This window comes from Diorhabda carinulata, chromosome 4 (genome assembly GCF_026250575.1).
Source record: "Diorhabda carinulata isolate Delta chromosome 4, icDioCari1.1, whole genome shotgun sequence".
Classification (NCBI taxonomy): domain Eukaryota; kingdom Metazoa; phylum Arthropoda; class Insecta; order Coleoptera; family Chrysomelidae; genus Diorhabda; species Diorhabda carinulata.
In genome coordinates, this window is record NC_079463.1 from 23,944,249 (window position 1) to 23,957,556 (window position 13,308).

Here is a 13,308-nt window from a genome sequence, read left to right on the forward strand (position 1 = left end):
AGCAGATTGACTCATCTGAAATCGCGGAATTTCAAAAGAAAATGGAAGAGATTGTGTTCAAGTAAGGATTAACATCTGATCAAATTTTTAATTCCGACGAAACTGGCCTTAATTATCGAATGCTACCTTCTAAAACCTTGGCAGCAAAATGTATTTTATATTACTTACTAAAATCGATTAAAAATCTTCCGAATCCTTGTCGCTGATACTGCGGCATTGTCATAATACAAGAAACATTGTATTTTTGCACGCAATGCTTTTCTTTGGAAAAATATCCTACCAAATGACATCCTTTTTTGTCATTCTTTGTCAAAACGTAGAATAGAAACGGTTCTACGTCGTAGTATAATGTTTTGTGATCCAAAAATAATTTAGCCAGCAGACATAAATTTTGACAATAGATTTTGTTAACATTTCCATCAACTTCGAATACAGACAAGTCATTACATCGATAAATTTCTGTAGCTGGTGGATGTCTCCAAGTACATTTGTCTTGATGTCTTTCTAATACTGCCTTGCTTTTTGTATATTTGAGACAAAACTCGCAAAGAAACAATTTTGGTAACCTGTAATATACAGAAAAAAATAAATAATATTCACTTGATCGTCTAAAATATACTTTCACCTACCTGGCATATTCTTGGGGAAAGGGACTTGAATACCAAGTTTTTATTTCATATTTCCCAAATTCTATCGCCGAAGGGCATCTTATTTCCAATGGTGCGTTCAATGGACCCAAATTAGATGTATTCAGTGCTACTTCAACTTTAGGCGGCACCGGAATAGGTAACAGCGCCGCTGTCGCTTCAGCAGCTCTTTCTCTAGCTTCCTTAAAAAGCTCGACATCTTTCTGAGTGACTCCCGGTGCTAAATGTATATTCTTAATATCAACTAAAAACATTTAAATATATATTATTAATTTACATGGTATTATGATGTTTCCAAAACAAAATCAATACTGCCACCTTCCAGGCGGAGAATCTAACTATTGGAAGGTACGAACAGACAGTCAGATTGTCACGAAAAAAGATCAACTAATGTCTTTGAAACACAAAATGAACCAGGCAAGAAAAGGATACAATGTTCTCCTTATATAGAAAGCAAAATAAATACTAGACAAAGCTAAATAACTCAGCCGTGCACTAGAATTGGACTATTTATCCAGAGATTGTCCCTAAGAAACTATGACTAGAAAAGGACTGATAAATACGAATTAAGTATAACAACTGGCAACTACAGGATGAAACACAAAAACACAATTTATGTATGCACTGATACAGCAGGTACCTGAGCTCGAGTAACAGAGCTGACCGAAGTCGAAATCGAAGAAATAATATCATTAGTTGACTCAAATAATAGTATATTTACATATTTGGGGTTGTATGCAGAGCTGTAACACACATGTCCAGGGCAGATCTAGTAAAGGGTGTTCACAATAGATCTTGCACAGCATGTTTTTTAAAAGTAAACTAAATATTATTTTTTTTTTCAACATTTTTGAGTTTAAGTTGAAGAGTGGTATTTTGAGTTTATGTTTTGAATATAATTAAATACATAGATTTAAATCACATGGCGTTTTAAGAAAGTAAATGTATGTGTGAGAGAATTCATGTCCTACTATTAAATAAGCAAATATAAATATGGATTTTTCTGATTTTTGAAGCTGAATTTTATTGAAGATTAGGTTGTGATACATGAATGTATTCAGAGGAAATATTTTACGCTAAAATATACAGGGTGATCCATTTAAAAAATACGAAGTATGTGCCTAACCTTAAAAGCAGTGATCAAAAAAATTTTAAATACGCCACTGATTTTTATGTAAAAATATCTGTTACAAGCAGTTTTCTTTTTTTTCTTTCATATACAGGACCTGAGAAATAATAACATCTCCAAAAGTGAACATTTTTGTTTTCGCCTTGTATTTCTGGAACAAAAGTAGTTGGAATATTTCTATTTGTGGCTTTAAAAGGTTTACAAAAAAGTGATGCAGAGTCACTATCTTAAATAGTAGCTGAGTTGCCGTGTGTCCAAAATAGGACATGTGTACATCAAAATGAGAGTTATACCGAGTCTTAATTTCAACAGGTACTGGAAGCAGCCATGACGACTTTGCGTTTGACCATCCAGAAAATTTAAAATCTCGTGTTAAAGCCCGCTTTTCTATTTACCACCTCACAACCCAACAAATACACGTTTACACGATTAAATTTCGCACTCCTTTAAGTAAAAACTCTGAGAAGGCTTTTCGCAGTAAAACTAAAAATAATGATGTCTAGAGACCAACAAATAACTTCACAAAGCAAATAAATTTGCACAAGCTTACGGCAAACTCAATTGCTTATCCCACGCGGCCATTTTTAAATGAACATTAGCTTATTTTGACAGTTCGTGAGGTTGCTCCATAAATTTAAAATAAGTTATTTCAAGTTTAGACTATAATATACGTTTCTTATTTTTATTTTCTTTTAAAACATGTAAATTTGCAGTAGAAGGACTAGACACAGTCGATAGCCAGTGGGTTGAGTCCCTAACAATTTAAAAAATTTAACACTTACTTATAGAGTTATTTTGGTAAGGCACAGCCGGCGGATTCGCTACATTCTGATTCCTCTTCTTCATACTTCTGGGTTCATTGTCAGTTTTTGTCTTAACTTGAGAGGTAGTTGGCGTTTCCGATATAGGAACGTTCTGATTTTCAGATTTAATCAATTTCCTCTTCTCGTGTTGTTTAGAATTAACTGCCGTTTTCACCAAATTTGACGGTGTCAAAGAAGTAGAATTTTCCGCTTTAGGTTCAGAGATAGATTCGGCAGGTATGGATTCGGCTTTACATTCTACCTCTGGTTTGACTCTGGTGTCCGTATCTGGTTCGATTATCGCATCAGCTCGAAGTGGTGACAACTACAACACAAAATATTATTCCATTAGCTTAAGCCAATTTAGAATTTTAGGTTCACAGTTTGTGACATTTACACACGCACGATTTAATAACAAACTTATTATCTGCCGTTTGTCTTTGGTGTCTGAAGACGAGAGCTTTGTTAACGAAACGAGCGCCAAAAAGTGTGATTGTGATTATTTGTGTAATTGTATATAAGGAAATATTTGAATTTCTAAGTTCTGACATCACTTTAACTTTCAGCAAAATATCAAAAATAAAGGTGTTAAGCAAAAACACCAAATAAATAAAACGTTATTTATTTATTATTATACTTAGTTTTCTATAAGTGGAATTCGAGCTGTGGATATTTAAAGTAGTTCTGATATCGAGCATTATAAGACTTTAATAATACATTGTAGCCTAACCCCCACTCTACGTCAACAAATTAGAGCTAACATCAGAATAACAAGGACATTAAGTTATAATTTTAGAATAATTGATAACAACTTCTATGACTTATAGAAATTACTAGATTCTCGAAAAAAATAGAAACTTTGAAAACAATGGGGTAGTTGATGTTTATATAAATTTTGTTTGGTTGGAATTTTATTCGCATACTCAGTCAGTAATTTTTCCACAGTGAGCAATCCAAAATATATATTTCACAAGAATACATTGTTCAATTGGTTTTATTTTTTTTCTCTTTTGAAAGCGTTATAAAAGTAACGCACGAAAAAAAGATGAAGTTGATAGTCAAAACTGTACAAAATTGTCAAAGTGATCGCTTACTACGAGGTTTGTTACTCAAGTTTTGAGATAGACAAAAACAAATATTTGTAATTGGATATTGTTTTTAAAAAGATTCTCCATTGAGATCAATACATTTTGTCATAAATTTTAACCATTTGTCAAAGCAAAAATAGTAGAACCAATTCCAATGTTGATCTTTTAAATCATCTTTCAATATCTTCGGACCCTTCAATATCTGCAAGCAAATTCAAAGCACAATTTAGGGGACATTAAAAAATATCTTTTGAACGATGACGAATATTCTTTGGAATCAATTCAATTTGAACTGGACAACTTGTCCTCATTACGTCACCTGATGAGTGTATGTCAACGAGCAGTGACTCAATATAATTTTCAGATGTATCTTCTCAATCAATTCATGCATTGTAAATTTTATTGTTGTGATATTAATTATTATTTTGTAATTTCTTAAAAATTATCTTTGTATTCAGAAATCTTAAATATTTTGTTTTTTAAGTGATGAATAATAGTTTTCTTTAAAAGCCGTCAAGAATGACTTTTGTCCATTTCTACCATAAGAGCGCCGCACTGTGGATCGGTGACATAACTTCCAACTTAAGCCGCATAAATTACGCATAAATTACGTACAAATAAAACAAGCTCATCTTTAGCACTAGAAAAGTAAAATATATAATGAATATTACCCAGTTTTATTCAATTTATTTTTAAAATACATTTTTTGTGGCTAATTGAAGATATGGGAAAATATTTTAAATTTACAATACTTTATTGTTTTCTGATTAAGAGAGGGAGGCGCGGAAAATGGTACAAACCTAAAGGGCGCTTTGATTCTAAAAAGTTGCCTACCCTACAGGATAATGATCAGACTGATTCCCCAATCAGTCTGATATTTCATCATCATTGTCGTGCCGTTTAATCTTTTGGATTATGGCTAGCGTTTGGAGCTCCTACATATCCCTTTATTGGGGTGGATTAATCCCCTTGTTCTTTTATTGGTCCTAGTCAGCTTTCTCCATTCTTTTCTGTTTTTGAAATTGACTTTCCAGTCTACTATTCCTTTGATTTTGATATCTCCTTCAATTTGGTTTCTCCTAGTATTTCTTGTTCTGCCTCTTGTACAAAGAGGTATCCATTTCTGTAGGTTTCCTTCTCATGATTGTCCGACCTAATTTAGTCTTTGTGCTTTTACATACATTATCATATTTTCTCTCGATTATTTTCAGGTCGTCTTCTTCCTTTTTATTAAAGAACAGTTGTTTCCATGGCGTACGCAATAATGTTTCATATATTTTTGTGTTCTTTTTACTGTGATATATCATAAAAATAATATTTTATTTGGAAACTCAGGAGAAAAACTTCTTAATACAAAATGTGAAAATTCTTAAATGAAATCATTTAGCGCAGTTCAATATCAAACTACATGTAAACATAAATTTACCTGTATTGGAATCTTCGTAGGTTCCACTAACTTTTTTTCCTCTATAGTTTCTTTAAAATCTACAGCGTCGGGTTTCTTTTCTTCAATTTGACAGTCTTCATCTTTTGCATCTTTTGGTTTTCTTCTATTTGGATTGTAATTAGGCTGTGATCTGCTGGCTCGACTCTCCGAAGGAGCCGCAAACAGATGTGATAGACCATCAAAAAGACCTAAAAAAATATTTTATAAAAGTTTATACTATCTGATTTTCAAGCTCTCATTAATCAGGTCTATTTTTGTTATTTAGGAACTTGAAGAAAAACGTTGAAGTCATTTAATAAATCCAAAAGTACAGTTTTTCGCATCGTTTAAACACATAAGCCGCCTTCTGTTCAAAGGGATCTATAAGAAGTTTTAAGTCATCTTATCAACTATTCGTATAAACTTTAAAATATATGATGGGAATAGAGGAATCAACGTAAGTCTGGTATAGACTCAGAGCTAGACTACAGCATCGATTTGGTATACAACATTTGAGTTCGTAAACCCCTAGATAAACGTTAGTTCATCACTAAATGGTATTTCTGCCCGCAAAATAAAATAGCAGACTGTTTTCCACGACGAGAAATATGCCGGAAAAACTGATAGGTGAAAATTTTTTCTTACTACTGTAGGAACCTCAACTTTGCGCGGTGCAATAGTGTCAGAAATTTATCTGGTTGGAAAATCCCCGCCAGAAGACCCAAAGTTCCAGAAAAGCCCTATGAAAAAACCAACAAGAAACACGAGTAAAACTTTTTTCGTATTTTTTTTGGGACAATAATGCCAGATATTCTATTCACATGCTATTCTTAGTTAATAAAATAAAAGTTACCAACCTTTGAGTTGTCCAAATCCTGGAGTTTTCTGTGATTTATCTGAAGATATATCGTCAACTTTAGTGGGAGAAACTACCGCATTATCTTTTAGCAATCCTTCTTCCTTTAGAGCGGTTATAAACAGATTCTCGTTACATTTGGATTTTTTTGTTGGTGATTCTTCGAGTTTAGATTCTTTTTGTTTTGCTTCTGCAGCAGCGGCTAAAAATAAATATCGAGATTTCAGATTTACTCAAACTATTCACCTACATTATAATTACTTACCTGCAAATCCCCAAGGTTTATCTTCATCAGTAGCCATACCGCCAAATGTATTGACATTCTTTTGTTTGGTGTTAAATATATTGGGTATTTTTATATTCCGCATGCTCGTTTTCGAATCTGAATTATCAATGGACGAATCAGTTTCCGAATCGGAACATGAAACGCAAGACGAACTATCCTCTGAAGAACTGTCATTACTATCTTCGTCTTCAGATTGTTCTTTTTCATCTGTTGGTTTTTCATTTGTATTGGACGGTGCTTTCAAATCTGTAGAGAAGGAATATATAATAAATATCAAAGAAAATGTAGTGCAGTTATTGGACCTTTCAAAAACAATAATAAATGTATTTGCTAATGACACTGCAATACTAACTGTGACATCAAACGAAACTATCAAAAACAGAGGTATTGAAAATCAAGGAAAACAAATTACAAATGAAGTGCGTCAAATATTTAGATAAGATGCAATATAATATAAGGGTAAATATGTTATGCTGCATCGATAATATACCACAATTAATATACACATTAAGGTAAAATAGCCGGGAGCAAAGTTTTGAAATACCATGAAATTGCAACACTTCCTCCGAGAGATATTAGCTAATATTTGAAAAAATTACTCTCTTTAATTGTTTAAATTACAACTTTTTATATATTCAAAAATTTTTCAATACAATTTGTAAATATGTAGTCAATTTTCGAAAAAGTATTTTTTGATTACTGCACATATGCAACTTCTTGATATTTCAATAACAGACTCTGATTCATAATAACAGATAGAAATGCATTATAGAAAATTATGAAACAGACATTATTTATTAAAGAAAACCTTAATTTTCTAATCATACCATTTTTATAAAGATCTGGTATGTTTTTCAATAGTTAAATTCCCTTTGGCTTTTTATTTTTATGCAGTGTGAAAAAATTTTTAGTTATAATTATTTTAATACTAAATTAGATCTATATCCCTTTTGCAGATTTATTATTGTAATAAATATATTTAAAAAAAAATTGAGAGTTTGGGTAGAAACCAAGTCCTTCAGTGACAGAATTATGGTTTACGAAGCAAAAGGTCATTGACATGAGTGGCAAATATATCACTGATTAGTGTTCAAAACTTATCTTAGTAAAAATAAAAGAATAAATGAAACAACCACGAGGTGTAGCTATTAAGTAACGAGACTAACATTGCTACAGAAAAAGTACACATGCGCAAAAGTTAGCATTTGTCAGCCGTTTAGCCTGAAGCCAACTCTTTCGAATGCGATGTCTACCATGTCTGTAAACAAACCAGTGTAGCCGACGCCATCGTTAATATATATGAGTTGTTTGGCCATGAAAATTAAACTTGTAAAAACTACTACTGAAACTTATAATTTATTGAAACAAGTGTATGACAATGAATTTTTGTGGTAATGCTGTTTCGAAGAGGGGTATATATTGAAGATGATAATAAATATACATAATATCAAAATAGCATATTTTATATCACCAGTTTCGTTATTTAAAAGCCACACTTTGAATGCTGAGTGTTAACTGCTAAAACAAAATTCTGCACCCAGAAATTCTTATAAAAACCAGAATAACCAATGTCATGGACAAAAAATGATGTGGCAGGGAAAAATACAGAGATAACGTTTCAAGAAGCTAATAGAAAATGTTTACATCCAACATTGAATGAAAGTAGTATTAAAAGAAAGACTTTACTAAAATCGAAACGAAAAGTAAAAGAAATGAAGTTTAGTTTCTGCCGCTAAAACCTAGGTTTATGAATACTATTTTGAAGCATTTTCATTACCTGTATTCAATTCTGAATTCACTGTTGATGTTTTATTTTTCTCACTGTTTTGTACCTTGGAATTTCTTTTATTTTTTGCAGAACTTGCGTTTTTTAACTTTTCACCATTATTAGTTTGTTCCTTCTCCTTTTTAGAGCTTTTATCAATTTTTTTACCGATTCCATCTTTTTTCTTTTCTGAATTGAAAGCCGAACTTCTAAAGAACTTCTGCTTTTCTTTAGACATTTTATCATTAACATCCAGCTGTTCATTTTCTTGTTTCGTTTTTTCTAAATTGGTATTGGAGATATTTTCAAATTCGCTTTTATCGCTATCATTTATAGGAGGAACTCTGTTCTTTCGAACTGAGGTTTTAATATTATCGTTTTTAGCAGAGGGGGGCACTGTGGCTGGAGTTAATCCTACATCTTTTGATCTAATAAAAAAAGAGATAAAAGTGAAGTGTTTCACTAGAAAATGTGGTATGCTCAATATAAGTGAATGTGAAACTTACTTTTGATTTTTTTCTTTTATCTTCTCCCTAACTTTGTCCAATTTTCTACGTACGCCGTTACCTGGCTTTTTAGAATTCTTGTTGTCGTGATGATTTAAACAATGTTTACACCTCCATGGGCACTTTGGTTTTTTCTCTGCCGGAGGATCTAAACAACCCATATGGTATTTCCGGTCACAGCTACAGCAACATAACAGACACATGGATATTCCTGTATTACCTAAAACATAAAAAATCAGTTAATTCCAAAATACAATACTAAACTGAAGATTCAAGACTCACCACAACCATCGCACGTCTTGCATTCCTCGCAAAACCATTTACCACCTTTTACCAATAAAGTAGATAGTTCCTGTTCTTTGGAGGTACACGATAAATGAACCAGGGCTCCACATTCGAAACAGGCACTTAACTTTTCGAAAACTCCGTTCCGATTTTTCGTTTCGGTACCCAAACATTCAGAGCATATAGGCAAAGGAGTCGGTGTCTGGAATACATTTATTAGGTTAGGTTACTTATTTATATATTTCTTCAATTTGTTCTTTCTATATGTTTCCAACTATTATGGTCAAAATTTTGATAACTCAAACACAATCGAACTTAATTTTCTTCATACGACACTAGATATAATTAACAATATCATAACAGAATGGTATATAAAAGCAACTTAGTCCTCCAGCTATTTCAACTTATATAGGAGGAAATCTCACTAAGTCAAGGTAGTCGTAAAGACTTACAAGTAAAAGTGAAACATATTAACGCTATCAACAATTTGTTTGAGCATCTCTTCTGAAAAATCAAAAGAAGAGCATTTTGGACATCTACCCCAGAATCAATAATTAAGCAGCTTAAAACATCGGGAATTCAAGTTAATGCAATTTTATTTATCGTATTGATGACCTTTTAGTCTATTTTCTGAATACTAAAAGGTCTAAGAAATATGAAATTGAAGAAATTTTTTTATTGTTAATTGAAATAAATTACATTGAATTCAGTTTTCAATGCCTTCACTCAAATCGTGCATATAAGTTTTTCTCAATAAGTAGGGAAGTAAAGATGAGAACAATGACGAAAAATATATTTTTTTATGTTTTCAAGACATTTTTTTGTAGAAAACTGTAGTAGATTGTGAAAGCCATCAAATATATTATTTTAGGTTGAGCTTTAGCTGCGAATAACTTTTAACCAAGTTAACTTGGCGAAAAATTATTTCAGACCTTTTTTGTAGGCCCTTCAATTTCCTGCATCAAAATTCCAAAAAAAAATCCCGTGTAATTTAAATGTGAAATAAAACATCGGGATACGGCACCTCTTAATAATTATTTTTAAAAGAACTCGAACTTTACCAGAATTTTTTTCATCATCTTGGACGATATTTTCGTAGTAGATAAAAAAAATAAACCACTCTAATTACCATAACTTCACAATAATTAGTCATCACTAATTTGGCGAAGACTTCCTTTTAACACGTTGAGCTCAGGTGCGTTCTATAGGCCCACAACCCAGAGCATTTCAAACCTACTCCAACGCTCAAGAGACCGTATTTAAATGTGTTTTACAGTTTGGTAGTTCTTGAAACCTAAACTTAGTCCATTTGATTTTTTTTTCATGATCTCCAACTCCAAACCCTACTTATATTTTTTTGTTTCTTTTTTGTCAATTCAATTCAAATAATATTTGATTAAAAACTTTTAATTTGTTCTACCTTTACATTACCTGGATCTCATATAATATATTCGAAACACATTTTTGTACATTTCACATGAAAGCATAAATCATCATTCAAAGGATAGAAAAGCAAAAAAATTTTGTTTTTCCATACTACAAGTAGGGTATACCTTCAATGAAATACAAAGAAAAATTTATTTCGAATGAAAAGTACAAAAAAAGTTTTTGTATGCGGTCCATAGAACCTTTTTTGGCCCAAGGGAAAGTTTTAGCGATAAACTTTCCCTTGTGCATAGAGCTGGCTAGTGGACCGCACACAAAATATAATTTTTTGCTTGGATCCACACTCCTTATGGAGTGTAAAAATACAAAAATAATTTTGGGCCCAGAGAAGTTCATCAATTTTAGTTAGGGCTCAACGTGTTAATTTATATATTCACTGATGAAATTATCATTGTTGTAATGAAATGCTTTATAATCATTAATATTAATTTGGAAATAGCATCACTAAACACCCACCTTAGGTTGCAGAATAGAATCTTCTTGGTTCAAAGACCTTCTAGTTCCTTCTGATTTTCTTTTAGCTCCCGTACTCGGATGATTATAATTATATTTAAAATTTTTACCATCCTGTACGATGGTATTCTTTGTAAGGGCTCTCTTGATAGCCGTATTAATGGCGCTTTTTAAATCGCATTCGTTGGATTCTTCAATCGTATGTGAATGCCTTATGTGTTTTTCGATAGATTTCATAGAAGAACCATCCCTTTCTCCTAATTCTCGAACAGCTTTAGCAACTACTTTAGTTATATCACTGCCTTGCTCGATTCTGAGAATGCTCTGGATACCACCTGCAAAATTGATATATTTCACACATAATAGTAGATTATGTAAAGGGAATTTTTCTTAAGTCTCATATCGAACTATTAGACAAACTGTATTTTTTTAAAATAATTTTCAAAATGTTTCTTGAGAATTTTTATGCCGTAATTTTATATTTAAACTACAATATTATAATTGTATCTACTTTTAACATATGGTAACATGTTGTGGACAAAGTGATACGTGAACATAAACAAGTACAATCCTGTATCAGAATCGTGTCAGTATTTTGTATGCAGTGTCTTCAAAAAAATAATTGGACTATTTTCATTATGGGTAGAATAGATAAAATAAAAAAACTGATTTGACGGCACTTGTGTATACGAAAACAGTTACATACCGGGATTACATACCACGAGGATTAAAGGTTTCTGTAACTAGTGCACGACACAAAAAAAGGCCGAAAAGAAGCAAAAGATGCGGTAGGAAACCAATTTTCACTCCACAATCAGATATGTTTGAAGAAAATTTATCTAGAAAATAAATTTGCTACAACAAAGGTAATAAAATCATAATTCCAGGATGTGTAAATGCTTCTCAGCGCATTGTTCAAAGAAAATTGAAATAATTAGGTTTTAAGGCTTGTCGCCCCGCCAGGAAGTCCAAGTTAACAGCTGCAATAAAAGGAAAGCCCCTCAAGTAGGCCAAACAACGGCAAAATAAAAGATGTGGACTTTTGGAGATCGGTAACATACGAGGATGGCTCAAGAAGTACCTGGCCCAAGAAAGAAAACACATAAATATGGTACATTGACATCTGATTCAGTTGCTTTTGGGTGGAGTAGTAAAAATAGAAGTTTTAGATAACTTTATCGAGCATCACTTTACTGTATGGTACACCAAATAGGAATGTCTTAAAAAAGACTACATTTGAATAAACTTTCACCTTATAAAAATGATATTGCTAGAAGATCTCATTCACTTCTAACATGATGGTGCTGAACCGCGTTGCTGTTGTCCAATTACCCAGAAGTTAAATGATATATTGGTCAATGAAGAACAATAAAATGACCATCAAGATTACCTGACTGTACCCTGTATTTTTCCTATATTGTCACTAAATAGGTTTTTCCTTTCTTTCATTTTCCATTTCCCAATTAACATAGCTCACTCAAAATGGTGTTATTGAAATTAAGGACTCTATGTCATTCGATATAATTTTTTATTAGTTTCATTCCGAAGCACAGATTTAGAATAAAACTATCTCGGATTATATTCTGTTCCCAAAATTAAATTTTTAATAATGAAGAGGTGATGGCGGCAGTTATTGGCTATTTTGAAGAGTTTGAGGATACTTATTATAAAAAGTGTATCGAACTTATTGAACATTGCTGGGAAAAGTGTATGGAGGGAACTAAAAGGAGATTACGTTGAAAAATAAATATATTTTTTTCCAAAATTTTTGTATTTTCTTTGCTGCACCAAATAATTCTGGGATTATTCTCATAATAACCAGAGACAGGATAAAGGAAAGGATACAAAAAGGCTTTCAAGTCTACTGAAGAAACAAAAACTTATTAAAAAATAAAAACAAAACAGTAATCAACAAAAAAGAAGAAGAACTTAAAAGAGCCGAGAGAAAGATAATGAGAGCTTTAACAGGTCCAAACATAACACAAGAGGGAGAAAGAAGAGCAAAGAAAAACGAAGAAATAGTGAAAGAGTTGGAGAAGGAAAATATATGAGATACATAAAAGCAGAAAGACTCAACTTGGCTGGGCATAGAATGAGAAGAAAATCAACAAAATAGAGGACATAAGAGCACTTAATATAGAGAACTGGAGGGCAAAATGCCGGAACTGGAAGAAATGGAAAATAATAACAAAAGCCGCCAAGACAAACAATAAACTATAAAGAAAACAAAAATAGAAAACGAGGAGTAATCCACCTCAAAAAAAAAAAAAGAATTTTGAAGCGCAATAGCCATAATCCAAAGGATTGAAAGGCTCGATGATGATGAATATGATGACTCAAATTAAACTAATATTTATTGAGATAATTTTCCAAGATAAAATACTAGTTTCCATTATATTTCTTTAATCACTTAAAATAAAACGCAAAAATAATAAAGAACATAGCACATCTTCTTCAAAACGTCGCATTAGTTTTAAAAAGAATTTGTATTTTTCAAAATGAAATATTCGGGACAAAAAAAAAACTACCATCCCACCAATTTCAATAAAAATCGATAGACACAAAAAGCAGGAATCCATAGAAACACTCATTTGGAATCATCGAATTAAAATATTTTC

General features: G+C 31.9%; 1 protein-coding gene across 3 annotated transcripts in view; it reads right to left on the bottom strand.

The window, feature by feature from the left end:
• LOC130892228 (histone acetyltransferase KAT6B) overlaps positions 1–13,308 on the bottom strand; it is a 39,954-nt gene that overhangs the window by 23,009 nt on the left and 3,637 nt on the right. For all 3 annotated transcript variants that reach the window (XM_057797479.1, XM_057797481.1, XM_057797482.1), the window contains exons 3-12: positions 10,694–11,025; positions 8,789–8,993; positions 8,507–8,726; positions 8,013–8,428; positions 6,215–6,481; positions 5,951–6,151; positions 5,094–5,302; positions 2,559–2,904; positions 630–891; positions 169–566 (exon numbers count right to left, since the gene is read on the bottom strand). In XM_057797479.1, coding sequence (XP_057653462.1) covers positions 169–566; positions 630–891; positions 2,559–2,904; positions 5,094–5,302; positions 5,951–6,151; positions 6,215–6,481; positions 8,013–8,428; positions 8,507–8,726; positions 8,789–8,993; positions 10,694–11,025 — 2,856 coding nt within the window. The remainder of the gene's footprint in view (positions 1–168; positions 567–629; positions 892–2,558; positions 2,905–5,093; positions 5,303–5,950; positions 6,152–6,214; positions 6,482–8,012; positions 8,429–8,506; positions 8,727–8,788; positions 8,994–10,693; positions 11,026–13,308) is intronic.